At 44.6% G+C, this 18,400-nt stretch overlaps 1 protein-coding gene across 2 annotated transcripts in view; it reads left to right on the top strand.

Annotated features, from left to right (window-relative positions):
• The window catches only part of LOC119169408 (esterase OVCA2), a 54,514-nt gene that overhangs the window by 9,491 nt on the left and 26,623 nt on the right, over positions 1-18,400 (top strand). For both annotated transcript variants that reach the window (XM_037420491.2, XM_037420492.2), the window contains 3 exons: positions 1,100-1,159; positions 3,723-3,838; positions 16,141-16,219. In XM_037420491.2, the coding sequence (XP_037276388.2) occupies positions 1,100-1,159; positions 3,723-3,838; positions 16,141-16,219 (255 nt within the window). The remainder of the gene's footprint in view (positions 1-1,099; positions 1,160-3,722; positions 3,839-16,140; positions 16,220-18,400) is intronic.

Here is an 18,400-nt window from a genome sequence, read left to right as displayed (position 1 = left end):
AAATCCGCTCATACTGGATGGATTCTTAAAAGTTTTGCGGCGTTGAATTCGTGAAGCAATAAGCTTTTTTTGGTGAATCCATTCAATGGTTATTTGAAAAAGTATTTCAGGGCCCCTTTAAACCTTTCCACCTGTTACAAAAAGATTACCAATAATTCACCATCCTCGTCGTCATACACCACAGCAACAACTATGCATGCACCTTATTCCCCATTGATGGCAGCTTGTCATTTGTTCTTGGGTCAGGTATTTGATAAGTTCCCTATTCCCATCAATAGGAAGAAAAATTGTTTTCTTCCTTAAAATTAAAATTGTAATGAAAAACTCTCCACATAAGAAAAATTATCTATCTAGATTAGATTGAGCTGTAAATATTTCAGCATGGCATGGTGTAAATTTGAGCCAGAATGACAACGTTCTAAATCTAAATTTGAATCTGAATTGAACCAGAATCTAAATTTAAACCAGAATGATGACTTTCTCAAATCCGTATAAGTTTTTTTTGTTGTTGTTGTAAGGTATACAAACTGCTGTGGTCTGAAAACATTTGTAATGCAAAATATACTTTATATAAAGTAGGTATTGATTACTCAGATATTCATAGGTAGGAAAATATTATAAAAAGAAACATAAGCACTAAACATTTTGGAGAAATTTCTGGAGGTGTATATATGGCAAAATAATTGCAATACTGTTATTGAGGATCAAACACTGTACATATGCACATTTCCTTAGTAGGTAAACAAATTTTGGTAGTGAACCAAGAAATGATAATCTCAAAATAAATTTTTTGATAAACATCACTTGAATGACATTCTGTGAAATTGAAAGTGCTGTCATGTGAACAAAGATTTTTTCTCTTCTAAATATTATAGCAGTCCACTGTTTTTAATGCAAAAAATCAGCACAATTTTTTTAATACATTTGGAATGATTGTCAAGGTGACTGAAATACTTGATGTGGAATGACCCAAGTCCAAAATAAGTTCAATCTAAACAACATGATAGAGTGAAAAATGATGCTACTAAATAGAAAATGTGTGCCACTATGTTACAACAGTTCTTAAAAAGATTCATTTTATTTTTTTTTTTTTCTGCAGTGTTCATTGATGCTCCCCATGTCATCGAGAATGGAGTCTACGGTGAAGCAGACAACGAAGGTAAGAGGGTGGCAAAAAAGTTGGCCCCATATCTGCATTTAATCTGCAAGTGTCATCGAAAGACGATAGTCTTGCTTGTAGAGAGAGTGAACAAAACATTTATTTGATGTTCTGCTCAAGAAAATCAGTGAATGTTATTCTGGAGGCGCTGCGTTAGAGTGCCTCGAGCGTGCTGCAGAGGCGAACGAGCGCATCAAATCACGTCACACGTGAGACATGAGCGCCATCTGGCAGTTTTTTTTCTTTTTTTTTCAAAAACAAAGCACGCGGCTTTGAGACGGGTGTGCGCGGCCGTCTCAGAGGTGATAAGGTGTAAAACGCAAGGCGACGGGTAGGTGCCACCACCGTCTCGTTTTAGCAAAGCGTTGGAAACACTCGTCTTTCCGTGCAAGCGTTGCATGGTCAGCGCTGTGTGATAAGTGCTACAGTCCTTAAAATTACTTGTGTGCCTTTTCTACTAAAAGGCGCACATGCAGAATAAATACGTGTTGTTATGGTGCCCCAGCCATGTGCAATAATTGCTTTTTAATCAACAATTGCACAAGTATGGATGCTGAATCTTGAGCAACATAGGTGGGTGCTGCGGATGGGGTCGGCCGTTTCAAATACTTGATGCTGTTAAGAGTGGACAAACAGACAAATGTACAGACAGACATACCAAACTTTTTGTGTCAAAAGTCCCCAAGTTTAAAAGCATGCTCATTTGTATTTATTTATTTAGCAAATATTGCAGGAGCAGTAAAAGTAAACAATAGCATGCAGGTTATAAATATTGAACGAAAGAAGAGTCACTCTGTGAAACCAGCTCTTTTTGCGCAGAAAGAAAATGCTAGCACAGAAGTGTGTCTCTTTGTGCTGTTAGAACATATATTTGATGTTAAAAACAATGAAGTTCGGACAAAACTGGGAGAGCCACATTCCAAAGACGCATGCATGAGGGGCAGTCCCTTTCGTTCGTTGATGTTGAAGAAAATGGCATAGGTACTCTTAGTCCTAGTATGCCATAATTACATTGGCTTAGTGTGAGAATACCATATCTAATTACCATTACCAATAGTGTCGGCACTGCACTGCACCTCATGAAATATGACTGCACTGCAAAAACATTGTGCACTTTGTCCGACTTCAATTGCTGCATAGACTTGCACGCACTGTATTACTGCATGTGCTTTTGCAAGAGTAGGGGTGCGACATTTCCATTCATTGTTTACGCTTCCATTCAGCAAATTCGGTCAGGTCGCTTAAAAAGCTGTCATGGAAACATGGTGAAGCTACATTTCAGACGAAGAAGGTAGAAAAAAAGCTAGCGATGGGAAAGCCTACCTCTATCCTCGATGGTCGGTGCCAAGACGACTAGTAGCACGAGTCTGTCTTGTTTTAGTTCGGTTGAGGACAAGCCAATTGCAATTCACTGCAACATGTGGCTAGTTGACTAGTGCTATCAAATGTATCTCCATATGCAGTGTTCTAGCTTAACTCAAAACACTGTTGTAGAAGACCTTTGGCAGAAGGCCTGCTAATATTGAAATGACACATTATGTATTTATTACTCCTGCAGACGCCTTTCAGTATAGACACGTGACACTCTAGCCTTTTGAGCTATGATTTTGATATAGGCATTTTCATCTTTCAACATATCAATCGATCAATGAATCTCAATTTTATTCAAAACATAGGCAATTATTACAAACTAGTTAGCCTACATTGGCTAATGGTTGGTCCATATCAGAGTACATAACAGATTAGCAGCATATATATTTACATGTGCACACATGTATACTCATATGTGAATATATATACATGCATATACACATATACATATAAAAACATAAACACACAAAGTAATATACATATTTACACAAGCGATAAAAAAAGGAAACAAATGATAAAGCAGACAACATATAATAAGTCAAATACATATTCACATTCTTACAACTTATATAATGGTAAAAGGTTCGATACACTGCCAAAGGCGATAAGAAAACAGAAAAAAAAGCTGTTCACATGCATTGATCTCGCAAACAAAATATTTTTGCACTGAGCTTAAACTTGCGTGTTACCTTAACTTCTAAGGGTATTTTGGTCCAAATTTTCATTACATGAAATTCCACTAAACTTTTCCCATATAAGTTATAATTAGTAGGTGTACTGAATTTACCGTTGGCTGCTTGTGTAGTGTTTTGCGATGGTATAGTAAATAGACTGGAAGAGAGAAGAAAGTTGGTGCCTATGATTTGGTAGACAGAAAGAACAACCCTATAATCACGAAGTGCCGTGACTGATAGGATATGTTGCTCCTGAAATATATCATTTGGATTCCTGTGGTTTTCACCTATTATGTTTAGGGCTCCCTTTTATAGTCGTAGAAGTGGTTCAAGGTATGTCATTTATACACACCCACGATTCTATACAGTAGCTTATATGAGAGTGACAAAAAGAAAAGTACAATGTCCGAAGCAATTAGTTTGAGCGGGTAACAACATGCTGCCTTTAACCTGTGCTTATTATTCAGCCAACCTTTGCGTGCAAACAGCACTGATCACATTCCTGCATTGTGGTTCAGGTGGCCGTGCCTGGTGGTTTTCGAGTGAAAAGACGTTCAGTTCGAAGGAGTACACAGACACGTGCCGCGGCTTTGAGGAATCGGTCAAAGCAATTGAGCAAGCATGCAAAGAGCAGGTAAGCCTTCTCAAAGGGCTTAGACATCTCACACAAAAGGAAGACACTTAAGACAGGTGCTGCAGAGAGACTGCAAATTGATTTGGCTGTCATAAGTGTTATCTCGAAGTGCAACAGTAGACTGTCGCAACAGTTCAAACGTTGCGCTGTCTATTTTTGGTTCCTCATCCTGCTTTGTGCATGTCACGTTTGCCATGCCTGTTTCTTTAATAATTTTACTCATGGCTTGCTTTCTTGCAATTATTTTGTCACTTAGCATTGAAACAATGTTTCATTAAGACTGAGTAATGCTATGTCATCTGCAAACAAATGAAAGAAGTGTAAATTTACGGGCTCATTTTTCTTTGTTAGACACACTATTAATGAGAACTAACATACAGTGATGCCAAGGAACGTATAGGGTTTGTTATTAGAAGTAACTGTTATGTAAATGTGAAGAAAGAAAACTGGACAAGAAGATAACCTGCCACCAGCAGGCAGCAAACCTGTGCCCTTCGAATAATGCATCCAGTGCTCTGCTACTGAGCTATGGTGGCGGTCATTCTTCCGTCCACCTATACGTGCCTCTAAACATAGGAGTGTCAGTCAGCGCTGTCAGTAGCCATTTTGGCGAGTGTGGAACAGTCTTTTTCTGCCCCTTTATATCACATTGCACGAGATCTTATTGTGAGCTGGCAACTGACCAATAATCCTTCACATACACCGGAAGGTATTAAGTCTGCCAGAATGTGACCCATGCTATGAATGAAAAAGAAGTGTGAATTTAAGGACTAGTTTTCTTTGTTATCTGTGAACCATCTGTGAGCCTCGTGTGCTAGAAATGTATGCGCTTGGCAAGGAATAGCCACTTTTGAGCTGGCGTCAACGAAGAATTGAGATAGGTTAATAGTACACATAAGGTTCTAAACAAATTTGAAGGTATAGAAGTGATTTGGTCCAATGATTTTGAATCAAATATAGTTTGAGTAGTGTGTTTCGTATATTATAAAGAAAAATGAACACTTTTGTCAGGCTCGACCTAAGTTTGCGATGTTTTCAAGAGTAGAGAAAAGGCTTGTGCAAGTGTCCCTTTTCTTCGTTTGCAGTAATATTGAATCGTAGCTGGATTTGAATAGGCAGTAGGGTGCTAGTTATATGTGGTGAGCAATGGCAAGTTTTAAAATTTACTATATTTAGCACATACTATATTTACTCGTATAATAAGCACACTTTTTTTTTTCCAGAGAATAAGGCTCCAAGTTTGGGGTGCGCTTATTACACAAGGATCAGAAATTGCATTTCTGACTGCAGCATAAACCACTGATAATTTAAGTTGCCGAAGTCATGGATATCCACACTACATCCAAAATAACCTTCTTCCTAGGCTACACTAGCTCAAAACTTGTCTTGCAAGCCTGAGAATTGAGGCATGCGATGAGGTGTGCTTAGAGGCACTCAAATTTACAAAAATTAACATCAAAAACCCCCAATGACAACAAAATGAACGCTGAAAAGAAAACTACAAAAAGAGAGTGCCATCACGGGAATTCATCGATGACGTTTCAGGCCGCCTAGGTGATGCATTAAGTCTGAAATTTTGTGTGCTAAGCAAGAGCGATCGTTTCATTTCTTGAGCTAGCACTGCCCATAACCAAGACACCGCAATCAAATCACGAACCACCCATTAAAGTGTTACTAGGGCCACCCATTGCAAAGAGCTGTGTTGATTCCGTACAGAACTGCAACTTTGATTGCCTGCGACCGCCACCGAAAAGCAACCAACGCTGATTAGGCCTAGCCTACGGTTTGACATATTGTCTCGAGAAGTTTGAACAAGGCATCATGAGGGCTGGACGTCGGAAAGATAGAACTCAAGCACTGATCCAAGAGCAGTACGTGTGATACAATGTTTAGATTCGCGGCCGAGAAATCAATGGCAGCGAAAGTTTACCGAGCTTGTGCAAGTCCACGTAGGGGCAGCAAAAGTGAAAGCTCGTGTCGGAAAGCTGAAAAGCTTTTAAACTTGCAGACAAAGTAGCAAACGCGGTATTGACGGCACTTTTTCCGACAGAAAACTCTAAACGCACTTGATGGTGATGCAATCGCACATTCCATGCGGAGCGTACAAGGCCTGCTAATAACCGGAGCCACGTCGGCGTCGTTTTTCCTCGCTCCTTGTTAATGTTAGAGGGTGTCGAATTGCAGCAATGCAAATACGGTACAGAACTACTGGTAACTTCCAAGTGCGGGGTGCGCTTATTATGCGCAGAAATAAAAAAAATCTGATTTCACTCGGCATAACTGGGGATGTGTTAATTACGCAAGTGTGCCTAATATGCAAATACATATGGCCTAAGTCTATATAATTAGCTTCTAAACTAAACAATAAAAAGTAATTGATAAGTGCAGTCACTGTTGACCATATAGAACTCTGTTAAATCGAATTATCTTTTATAACAAACTATTTTGGAACATGAGACTGCTTCATTGCCAATGTATTGGCAAATATATGGTTACAACATACAAAAATAGGCGCAACACTTTGGACATTGGGGAGATGATTTAGACTTCAACCAAAAGTTTTGAAGTAACCCGACGTTTCAAAACCAACTTGGTTCTTTTCTCAGGGGTGACTGCGGAGGCTACGTAGCAGCGGCGTCTTCAAAGCACTCACAAGGTGGATAATTACCCCCCTCTCTCTCTCTCGTTTTGCCGTGGAGCGCAGTCTATGTGTATACACTGGGGGAAGGGTTCCGAGAGAGCGGTTGATGTTGTGGGCTGTTCCCTGAATGTGCCACGACTTGAGTAACAACCTTTTCCTCCGGTTCGGCTCGCTTTCAAAGATGGCCGTCACTTCGAAATTAATCTGGTGATCAAACATCTCAGCATGTTCGGCGACTTTGCTGCGCTTTTTGTAGAACTTCCGCACATCGTTGGCGTGTTGCTTCAGTCATTCGGATAGCTTTTTCGTCTCTTTAATATACGAAGAGGGGCACTCGGCGCACGAAATTTTGTAAACAACACCGGGGGCCCTGTCCATTGTTGGCCGGTCTTTTGGGCGGAGGAGGAGGCGACCCTGTGTACACGAGGCACGCGCGATGTGAACCCCTTCCTTCTTGAAGATCCGCGCTAACATCTCGCTGGTTCCCTGAACGTATGAAACCGGTACGGGTTTGGGGGGCTGCCAATTAAGGTTTATTGGGGTTTTCGTATCCTCTGTTGCTCTGCGCGGCGGGTGGCGGCTTGAATGAAATTTTTGGGGTATCCGTTTTTTCTGAGGTCCGCAATTCTCTAACAACATCTGACATCAGGCCGCACAAAATGACCAAAGAAGTTGGGATCCTTCACAAAAGGGAGACATTCTCGCATTCATCTAGAAGAGTTGGAGGTGTGATCATAGAAGTTTGCCATTTGGATCTTGTCGCTACTACCATTTGCCATCGCATGCTTTTTTTTTATAATTCTTCGTCGTCGCACCCGTCAGCACGTTATTCACATTTGTCTTACTGCGGCCATTTGATTTATTTCTTAGACTTGCTGTTTTCTGGAAAGCTGGCAGTGATCAACCGAGTCAAACCTGGAAAAAATATGCCTGATGTCACCACAGCACATTATTTCAAAGAGCACGCTCAGTACGACTGAAAAGCAGTGCTGGCATTTGGGCCAAGGCGGACTAGAGACTTCCCGCACATTACGTAGTTTGCAGGGCTGCGCGTGAGAATGGTGAGGTGCTAGTTACATCGATACCATATTTTCTCGGGTATAACACGCCCCTGCATAAAATTTGCACCTTCAATAAAAACCGCAGTAAACATGAAAAGTAAAAAAATTATTTCACATATTGCCATAAAGCCACTTTCTCTGCGATGTTGTGAAGCAATCTTGGGCACCAGAATATGATTGCTTTTTCAGAGTGTTATATTGCATTGTATGATATAATGAACTCATTCCCGTAGTTTTGAGAGTTTGATATATGCAAGCTAGTTTATTACTTTATCAGTTCCAGTTTGTTGCTTTTTATATACACTGAACCTCTGAAGGGGTCCAGCAAAATTTTTTCAGCATGGTCAGAAAACCAGCTACCGATCGGTAGTCGAGGCTCCTAAGAACGGGTGAGCCAAATGGCCTGGAATTAACAATTATTTTTAAATTCAACTAGACATTGCTCCCTGCCTTCTCTACAAATCATGCCATAAATGAACCCAAACAACAATTCAATCAATCTCAATCTCACAGCCAGTGGGTGATTTGACATCATCGAATGCAGAGTGACCCCATAGTGTTCACAGCTGATCCCGGATAGCCCGATGTGCTCTCTCGCGATGAGTGAAGGCATAGGCGTATCTGCCGGGGTGGTCAAGGGGGGTGCTAGCCCCCCCACGAAGAAGAAGGAAGGGGGCTGAGCCCCCCCACTTCCGACTGTGGTCAATGTTGGCTGCACGATGGAGAAACAGACAACTAAGGTGATGTGTTTTTTTTTACCACAGTAGTCACTCATTTATAATGTTGCGAGGAGATCACTATATTACGAGAAAATGTTACATATAATGAAATATTTCCTACAATTCTTCTGTGAAGATTTTTTTAGTAGACTCTTTGTGGTGTGGACCACTGTACAACGCTTTCGCGCCTTGTGCTGTAGCATTGCAGAGCAGGCTATCCCTGAACAGGGTCCCATAATATTACATCACTGGCTCATGCTTCTATTCTGCTGTGCCTGGGTGGCTGATGCAGCTACAGATAAGAATGAGCAAAGTTTTTATGGACTAATGAAAGCACTTGCAACTTCAGGAAAATAATTTTCTTCCGTTGAAAAGGAATAGCTTCACCGCTGCTCTGTCGAAGCTGCTGTGAGCCTATGAGTGTGATGAAATCTTTTCAATATTTGGTTTTGCCGTACTGAAAGAGGAAAAAAAAAAGGCTTGGGCTTCAGTCTTCGGTCAATCAAATCAGTGATCAGTTTTGCTTGTGGCACCTTGTAGCAGTGGCAGCAGGTTTCAAAGTGGGGACGAATAAAACAGCGGAATCGAGCAGTGGGAAGCTCAGCTTATCTTTCCCTGGAACTTGATCCCACGATCCAGGGAGAAAAGTCCTAAGTAGACTTAAAGAAGTGCACATGGCAATGCAGCTTATTCCTCTCTCTTTCTCAGCAAGAATGAACCATTAGTATTTATGCAGAGAGTTGTAAGGTGACACATAAAAAACCGCCGCCATATCCACAAAGTGATGTGATGTAAGAGGCACTTGCTCGGAGATGATCACACAACCCACGAATCCTCTGTGTACATCTTTCACCATCGTATATACACGTGACAATGTTGGTATATATCCCAGCACTGCCCGTTTGCATCTTTCTGCGCATACCCCATACTTTGTAGTATAAAACTGTGTCTTGCTTGCAATTTTTTCATACAGTCATAAGCATATCACGCAAGTGCCTGTGTTTATTGATAGTGACACAATATATGCCGTATGTATGACGATAATAGTTAAGCACGTGTTGGGGACCCCCACTGTACTCATCTATTTAAAAGTGCATTTTTGGGGAACCCTGTAATCTCTGACGAAGGCAGGCTCTCCTGCGGAAAATTTGGAAGAAATAAACATTTTTGCACCTTCGTCCGTCGTTTCTCGCCGCATATATATATATATAAGTATATGTATATGTTCGAGGAAAAATTAGGCAAGCTTGCCCCCCCCCCCCCCCCCCCACTAGTCAAAGAGTTGGTACGCCACTGAGTGAAGGTAGAAAGAAAAGCGAGTGCTCAAGATCATGACCCACGTTGTCGAAAGGACAAAGCTTCTTCCTCGCACACTAAGCAAGTGTGTTGTGTTCTGTGTCTTATTTGTAAGAGTGCTTTACTTTTAATACTTCTTGCCCCCCCTGCCCCCCCCCCCCCATGTAGCTTTTGGTGTGCTTGCTGGTACAAAAGTAGAGAGAAAGCACTTAAAGCATGCGATTAATCCCTATAACTACACTCATACTTTACATATTCTGAAAATTTTTTGTTGGCAGTTAATTCTTGAAGCAATAAACTCCTTTAATAATTAATGTATTCGATTATTGCTGCACGGAGTGTCGCCAAGCCTAAGTGGGGCTTTTTGACATAGCAGTCCAAAGCTGCAGTGAACCCACCTTTACAGGAAGACGCACTGGGTAGAATATATGTATTCGTTCATTTTGAGTACTTCGATATTTGAGTTTAAAGGTCATGTCGAAGCGCTCCAATATACGCCCAGGCCAAGTAAAAATGAGCCAGTTCCTTGTAGTTCTCGTGTTGTTCACCAGTGACATGCTGAAGACTTCATTGGGACGATCTTGGCCCACAAGCTTGTCTCATTATCTCGCTGATGGAAGTCAGTTCAGGAACAAACATAAAATGGGAAGCATATCAGCGTTACATAAATCTTTAATCTTTGTAAATGAGCCCAGCCAACATCATTTAATTTGCAGATAACATAAGTAATAAAGTAGAAAGTTCGTGCTGCTTGGAAGTACATACAATATTGTCACAATGCAGGAACAGTAGCAGTCGAATATAGGAAACTCACTTTAATTGTACCAGAACACTGGCAAACTGATCAGAAGAGCACCTCGTCTTTTTCTTTCGCTGCACGTGTTCTTCGTTCTTCTCTTGGTGCTGCATATTCAATGTGGCATTTGCCCCCCTCCAGAGAGCAGCGTCCAGATGCTCTTCTACAAAAGACGGTGTAGTAGATGTATGGTGTAGATCAGTCCGAAAAATAGGGCTTCATTCGCACAACGTGCACGATTTCTGGTTTTTGCTGGCGAATTGTCGAGGGGCTGCCAGGAACGACCACGTAATTAACGTCGCTGAGGCATTGTAAAACTGTGTAGGTGCCAAAATACCTCTTCAGCAATTTTTCAGACAGTCCCTGGCGGCGGATAGGACTCCATACCCAGACTTTGTCGCCGGGCCGATAGACGGCATGTCGATGTCACAGATTATAACGTTGGACGTCGTAGTTTTGCTGCTGGGTGATTCGGGCACGTGCAAGCTGCCTTGCTTCTTCTGCTCGTTGGGTAAAAGATGCAGCGTCTAAATTGATGTCATTGCAGTCAAGCAGTAACATGGCGTCAAGCATCGTCGTCACTTCACGGCCATGAAGGAAACTGAACGGCGTTCTTCGTGTAGTTTTTTGCTGCGCTGTATTATAGGCGAACGGGATGTACGGTAGAATGTCGTCCCAGTTCTTGTGATCCACGTCAACGTACATAGTCAACATGTCGGCAACAGTCTTGTTGAGGCGTTCTGTTAAGCCGTTGGTTTGTGGATGATATGAAGTTGTTTTCCGATGGGCTGTTTCACTGAGCTCAAGCACTGTCTTCAGGAGTGCGGCCGTGAAAGCGGCACCTCGATCCGCTATTATGATTGCCGGAGCACCGTGCCTCAGGACGATATTTTCTACGAAGAATCGTGCTGTTTCAACGGCGGTGCCACTTGACAAAGCCTTTGTTTCTGCGTAGCGCGTAAGATAATCAGTGGCAACTATTACCCACTTGTTGCCAGCATGGGAAGTCGGATATGGTCTGAGGAGATCCATTCCATTTTGGGCAAAAGGTACCGTGGGCACTTGAATTGGTTGTGATAGTCCAGCTGGTTTTAACGGTGGCGATTTTCGTCGTTGGAAATCGAGGCATGTGCGCACGTAATGTTTCACAATAGCTGGAAGTCTTGGCCAGTAGTATTTTTGTTGGATTCTGGCCAATGTGCGTGTGTATCCGAGATGACCAGACGTTGGCTCTTCGTGGCAAGCACAAAATATCTTCACACGGATTGACGTCAGAACGACAAGTTGGTGGGTGCTTCCTCTGGGAGAAAAGTTCTTCTTGTAGAGAACACCACTACGTAAGCAGAATGACGGCAGGCTCCTTGCAAATCTTCTAGGGACGGTTGTTGTCCGGCCATTCAAAAATTCAATAAGGTGAAGCAACTTGCTGTCTTCCTTCTGCTTGCACGAAATCGTAGTGGTGTCGACGACTCCTACAAACGCCATGTTGTCATCTTCTGTGTCATCATCGCGCTTTATCGGTGACCTTGATAAGCAATCAGCGTCAGCATGCTGCCGTCCGGACTTATACACGACCTTCATATCGAACTCTTGAAGGCGTAAGCTCCACCGTGCGAGCCGACCAGACGGGTCTGTCAAGTTGGTCAGCCAGCAGAGAGAATGATGGTCGCTGACTACGTGGAAGGAACGACCATAGAGGTACGGACAAAACTTTATAGCCGCCCATACGACAGCAAGGCACTCTTTTTCCGTTGTGGAGTAGTTGGACTCGGCGCGGGAAAGCGTCCTACTAGCATATACGGTCACAAGCTCGGCTGAGTCTTGCCACTGGACGTGTACAGCGCCTAAACCCACGTTGCTGGCATCTGTGTGGACCATGGTAGAAGCATCCTCATCAAAGTGTGCAAGCACAGGTGGAGTCTGCAGGCGTTGTCGGAGATCGTCAAATGCCGCCTGTTGCTTGTCGCCCCATCTGAACGAAACGTCTTCTCTTGTGAGTCGTGTTAACGGCGAGGCTATGTGGGAGAAATTGGCAATAAATCTTTGGTAGTATGAGCATAGGCCAAGGAAACGCCTGACTGCTTTCTTGTCTGTTGGCACCGGAAATTTTGTGACGGCCGCAATCTTATCGGGATCAGGTTGAACACCTTCATGGCTCACCACATGGCCTAAAAATTGGAGCTCCTTGAAACCGAAATGACACTTCTCGAGTTTCAGTGTCAGGCCGGCAGACCTTATTGCCCTCAATACCGATAGCAGCCTGCTCAGGTGTTCCTCAAATGTTCTTGAAGAAACAATGACGTCGTCCAGATAGACCAGACATGTCTGCCACTTAAGGCCTGACAGAACGGTATCTATCAGTCTCTGAAATGTTGCAGGGGCTGAGCACAATCCGAATGGCACGACTTTAAATTTATAAAGCCTGTCAGGCTTTACAAAAGCTGTTTTTTCTCTATCTCGCTCGTCGACCTCAATTTGCAATACCCACTTTTGAGGTCCATTGACGAAAAGTAGCGTGCATACCTCAGCCTGTCGAGTGAATCATCGATGCGCGGTAATGGGTATACGTCTTTCTTTGTCACACGGTTCAGCTTGCGGTAGTCGACACAAAATCGCAAGCTTCCGTCTTTCTTTTTAACCAGCACTACCAGCGATGCCCGAGGACTTCTTGACGGCTGGATGACGTCATCATCGAGCATTTTCTTCTTTGTTCCTGGATTTCTTCACGCTCTTTCGGTGCTACGTGGTATGGGCTCTGTCATATTGGCCTTGCCGACTCCTCCGTTATTATCCGGTGCTTCGTCAGTGGCGTTTGACTGATCTTCGAGGTCGATGAAAAACAGTCTTTGAACTGATGAAGAAGATCTACTAGACGCTGTCTCTGCGCTGGTGACAAATCCGTGCTTACGTCAATAGGTGGTGGGGTCGACGTGGCTTGCGGCTCGTCCTGTTGTACTACACAGCACTCGCGGATTTCGGTGATCTCGTGGAAGTAGGAAACTGTAGTGCCTTGTGTAATGTGTCGTCGCTCGTTGGTAAAATTCGTCAACAAAACCTCCGCTTCACCGCACTCAACATTGATGATACTTCTGGCAATTGCAACACCGCGAGAAAATAGAAGCGTCAATACTTGTTCAGCAATTCCTTTTCCAGTATTCTGCTCACTGCACATGACTGAAACAAGACGGCACAATAACGGAGGTACGGTCACATCGTCAATGACTCGCAGGGATTTTCAGTGTAGCGCTGCGCTTTGATCCGCTGAAAAGGTCAGCACACGGTCTGGTATATTGATGATGGCACTATATTCACGCAAGAAATCCATCCCCAAGATTGCCTGTTTGCAATACTCAGCTAGAATAACGAAAGTTGCGACGAAGGATGCATCCCCTATGTTCATTCTTGCGGTGCACTTTCCGGTAGGTGTGAGTAGCTGCCCTCCAGCTCCTCTAATCTGCGGTCCTGTCCATTCCATTCTAACCTTCCTGAGCGTGTCTGCCAGACTCTCACTCATTATTGAGAAGTATGCGCCAGTGTCGACTAATGCCATGACGTCATGTCCGTAATCACAATTGCAACTTCGGCAGTAACAACCCCATCTTTCGTCGATTCATTGAAAATGTCTCTCTTCGCTCGGCAGTATTGGAGGATTTTCAGCACTTTGACGATTCGCAACCTTCCCCCATGAGGTCGCTGCTTTTAGTTTCCCCGGCGTGGACTAGGAGATCTCCCCCTCCGCATGTCAGTGGTGCTCCGTATAGAGGATGGAGAATAACGCCCAGGAGAGGGTGAGCGGGACCAAAACACAGGAGGAACATCCTGCGGGGTCATGACACTCGTGCCGACGTCAGGTGTTTCGTTGAAATGGCGCGGAGGAATAGTGGAAGAAAACCCTTGGTACCCTGCGACGCGATACGGGCAATACCAAACGATGTGGCCTGCTTCCCCACAATGAAAGCACAGGGGCCTATGGTCAGGGGTACGCCAGATGTCAGTCTTGCGAAGTGGTAGCCGCCTCGGGGTCGAAGTTTCTCTGTAGTACCAAGGCGCTGTCGGTGGATGTTCCTGGTGGTACTGATGTGGTGTTGGCACGTTCGCTGGCTGTCGGCGGACTATGCCTGCATAGCTTGCCCTGGGAGTGCTTGTGTTCGGCTCAGGAAGCGAGAGCGCTTGCCTGAGCTCCTGGCGTACAACTTCCATTACTGACGCGATCGCGCAGTCATTCGGTTTGGCGACGAGTGTCTTGACCTCTTCTTGTACGATTTCTCGTATTAGTTGGCGCAAAGAACCTTTGTCGGGTGTTGTTGCTGTGGTCATGGCTGCCACGCTGATCGGTGCACTGTAGGTTGGGCGGTCATACTGGCGATAACGTAGATGCAGTGCGCGCTCGATAGATGTCGCTTCCTTGGAGAATTCATCAACACTTGTAGGTGGGTTTCGTACGTGATCAGCGAAGAGCTGCTCCTTAACGCCTCGCATGAGGTGGGTAACCATTTTGGCTTCGGGCATATTAGGATCTGCTCAACGAAATAGCCGCGCCATGTCCTCAACAAACATCGTAACAGATTCATTTGGTTTCTGAATCCGTGACTCGAGGAGACGCGCGATTTCTCGTCTTTCAGTGTTCGCGAACGTGTCGAAGAACTTCTGCCGGAACTCGTCCCAAGACGACCACACGCGATTCGTGAACCATGTTCGGGCTCCGTCTTGAAGCGGAAAATAAAGGTAGCCCAATTACTGTGTGGTGTTCCACCCATTAACATTCGCTGTGTGCTCGAATTTCTCAAGCCAGTCATGTGCGTCCTCATATGCGTTTCCGTGGAAGTCAACCGGAAGTCGAGGGTTAAAAACAGTTACCTGTGTCGTGTTTGGGCTGGACATGTTGGGGCCAGTGCTTCCAGGCACCGTCATGCTTTCTGGCACAATCACGCTTTCCGGCAATGGAAGTAACTCCGGGCTGAGGTCTAACAGGCGGCGGCTGCTGCGGTGTCGATGCACGGAGGTCTTTCTGGACTAAATGCGGGGCTGTTGTCAGGCGTCCCGAACATGTACCCAGCTCCTCCACCAGTGTCACAATGCAGGAACAGCAGCAGTCAAATACAGTAAACTCACTTTAATTGTACCAGAACACTGGCAAACTGATCGTCCCGCCGCGGTGGTCTAGTGGCTAAGGTACTCGGCTGCTGACCCGCAGGTCGCGGGTTCGATTCCCGGCTGCGGCGGCTGCATTTCCGATGGAGGCGGAAATGTTGTAGGCCCGTGTACTCAGATTTGAGTGCACGTTAAAGAACCCCAGGTGGTCAAAATTTCCGGAGCCCTCCACTACAGCGTCTCTCATAATCAAATGGTGGTTTTGGGACGTTAAACCCCACAAATCAATCAAATCAATCAATCAAACTGATCGGAAGAGAACCTCATCTTTTTCTCTCGCTGTGCGTGTTCTTCGTTCTTCTCTTGGTGCTCCATATTCAATGTGGCAATATTATCCAAAACGTGTTTTCTCACACAAAAGCCTAAATATTACTGCAGCTCTGCACGTGAAATTTCCTACATTGTTTTTATCACCCATTTGCTTATTGTGGGACCTGATGATAGCTTCAGCACCAGTGAAAGTGGTGGGATCAAAACATTTCTTATTTAATTTGATCATGAGGTTTTTTCTGTGAGTTTCCACTTCGCAATGCAACTTTTGGTAAAGCAGTGTGTTCAGTGTAGCGGCCTTTTAAAGGACATGGTGACTCAATCGGTCTGCACAGATGCGCACTACAAAAACCTCTTTCTGTCTGCAGGGTCCCTTTGACGGAATCTTAGGTTTTAGCCAAGGGGCTGCAATGACAGCCATGATTCTCGTTCTACAGAGTCTCAAAAGTAAGTTTCTCATAGTCATTCATTGTCTTCCTATTTTGTTTCATGCATAGCCAGCAACAAAGCCGAAGCTATGATGACATTATAATCAAAGGTCACATTTGAAAGAAGCGATAACTTCTCCCTAATTATTATTTAATGAAACAGTGAAATTATAAAAGGTCACATATACATTCCTGACACTTGCATTGAAGGTGATTGCTCACTAATCTTCAGTAGTCAGCCACAACTGTCCACGCATAACCAGCTGCGAAACTGAGGCACATGCTTCAGAGAAAGAAAGCAAGGAAGTATTACTAGACTTGGGTGCACACAACAGTTAGCGAGACAGCTGCTTAGCCACAGCTTGATATAGGTTCAGTATGCTGCTGCTCATCTAATTTATTGAGGCTGGTAAGAGTCGGGAAGCGCAGCGATTCATGAAAGTCTGAGCCACACAGGCCACATTCCTTTTGCACAAAATTTAGCCAAGAGAGGAAAGATGTAGTCGGGCTAGTATACCTGTGCAAAGGGTTCATTGAAGCCACTTGGTTAAGTTTGCCTCATTTCACATAGCTAGCAAGAAGCATTTCCTTACGCATAGCTCTGCTTCTCAGAACCAGGGATAGGGAGCAGTGATTGCAGCTAGAAGTCTCATGGCATCAGATTGGATAGTGCTCTACTCAAATAATCTGTAACAGCTTTGTTATTCTTTATACCTTCCTTGTAAAATTAAGTAAGGTTAGTATTTTGTATAGAAGTTTTGTGTGAATTGCATGGTGGCACAAGACTTTCTTCAGTAGCACTGCTTTTCCTGTGCAATGATGTTTATTTAAACAGCAAAGTCGCAACGAGGTCACGACGGAAAATGGGCATACGGCAAGTCTGGAAAAGGCGGCACAGTTTTTCGCACAATCAGAGCACGGGGTTTTTCGTTCTCTTCCGAAGGTGCATACACGTTAGTGCGTATGCTCTACTGCAACAACCCCCCCCCCCCCCCGGGGTGAAGAGTAGCCATCCTGGCGACTCAGCAAGTGGGCACAACGAGGGGATCATAGTAGGGCTTGAGACGGTCGACGTGCATGGTCTCGTGTCCTCGACGGTGCAAATCTGGCGATTGTGTTAGGGGTTTGACGATGTAATTCACCGGCGAGGTCCCGTCAATGACATGGTATGGACCATGGTACCGGGCCAGAAGCTTAGAAGAAAGGCCAGGAACGTGCGGGGGCACCCAAAGCAACACAAGGGAGCCAGTACGAAACGTAGGAGCTATGTTATAAACGTCGTCATGTCGGGTTTTTTGTAGAGCTTGAGCCTCACTTGTCAGAGACCAAGCCAACTGACGGCAGTCTTCAGCGTATCTGGTGACTTCCAAAAGTGGGGAGCACTCAGATGCATCAGGGCGGTACGGAAGTATAGTGTCGATTGGGTGGGAAGATTCGCGCCCGTACAACAGAAACAATGGTGAAAAACCGGTAGTCGCTTGCGTCGTGATGTTGTAAGCGAAGGTAACAAAAGGTAATACAGCATCCCAGTTAGTGTGGTCGAAGGAGGTGTACATCCTCAGCATGTCGCCAAGTGTGCAGTTTAACCGTTCAGTGAGACTATTCAACTGTGGATGGTATGCGGTAGATTTCCGGTGGATGATGTTGCATTCAGCGAGAATAGCTTGGATGACCTCCGACAGGAACACTGGACCCCTATCACTGAGTAATTCCCATGGAGCACCATGGCGGAGAATGAAGCTGCGCAGAATGAAGAGTGCAACTTCATGGGCGGTCACTGCAGGTAGAGCTGCAGTCTCAGCGTAGCGTGTCAGATGATCGACGTTGACAATAATCCACCGGTTTCCAGAACCACTATATGGGAGGGGGCCATTGAGGTCGATACCCACGTGGTCGAATGGGTGAGCCGGGCACGGGAGCGGCTGTAACATGCCAGTAAGGTGCTGCTTAAGTGTCTTGTTCTGTTGGCAAGTGGTGCAAGACTTAACGTATTTCTGCACAAATCGATATATTTCTTGTCAGTAATATCGTTGCCGTAGCCTTTCGTAGATTTTCAGGACACCTGCGTGAGCACTTTGGGGATCTGCATGGAAATTCATGCAGATGTCAGAGCGCATATGAGTTGGGACAGCAAGGAGCCACTTCCGACCACCAGGCATGTAGTTGTGGCGGTACAGAATGTTGTCCCGCATGGAAAAGT

This window comes from Rhipicephalus microplus, chromosome 2, assembly GCF_043290135.1.
Source record: "Rhipicephalus microplus isolate Deutch F79 chromosome 2, USDA_Rmic, whole genome shotgun sequence".
Lineage (NCBI taxonomy): Eukaryota > Metazoa > Arthropoda > Arachnida > Ixodida > Ixodidae > Rhipicephalus > Rhipicephalus microplus.
This window is presented reverse-complemented; position numbering and strand designations above follow the sequence as displayed.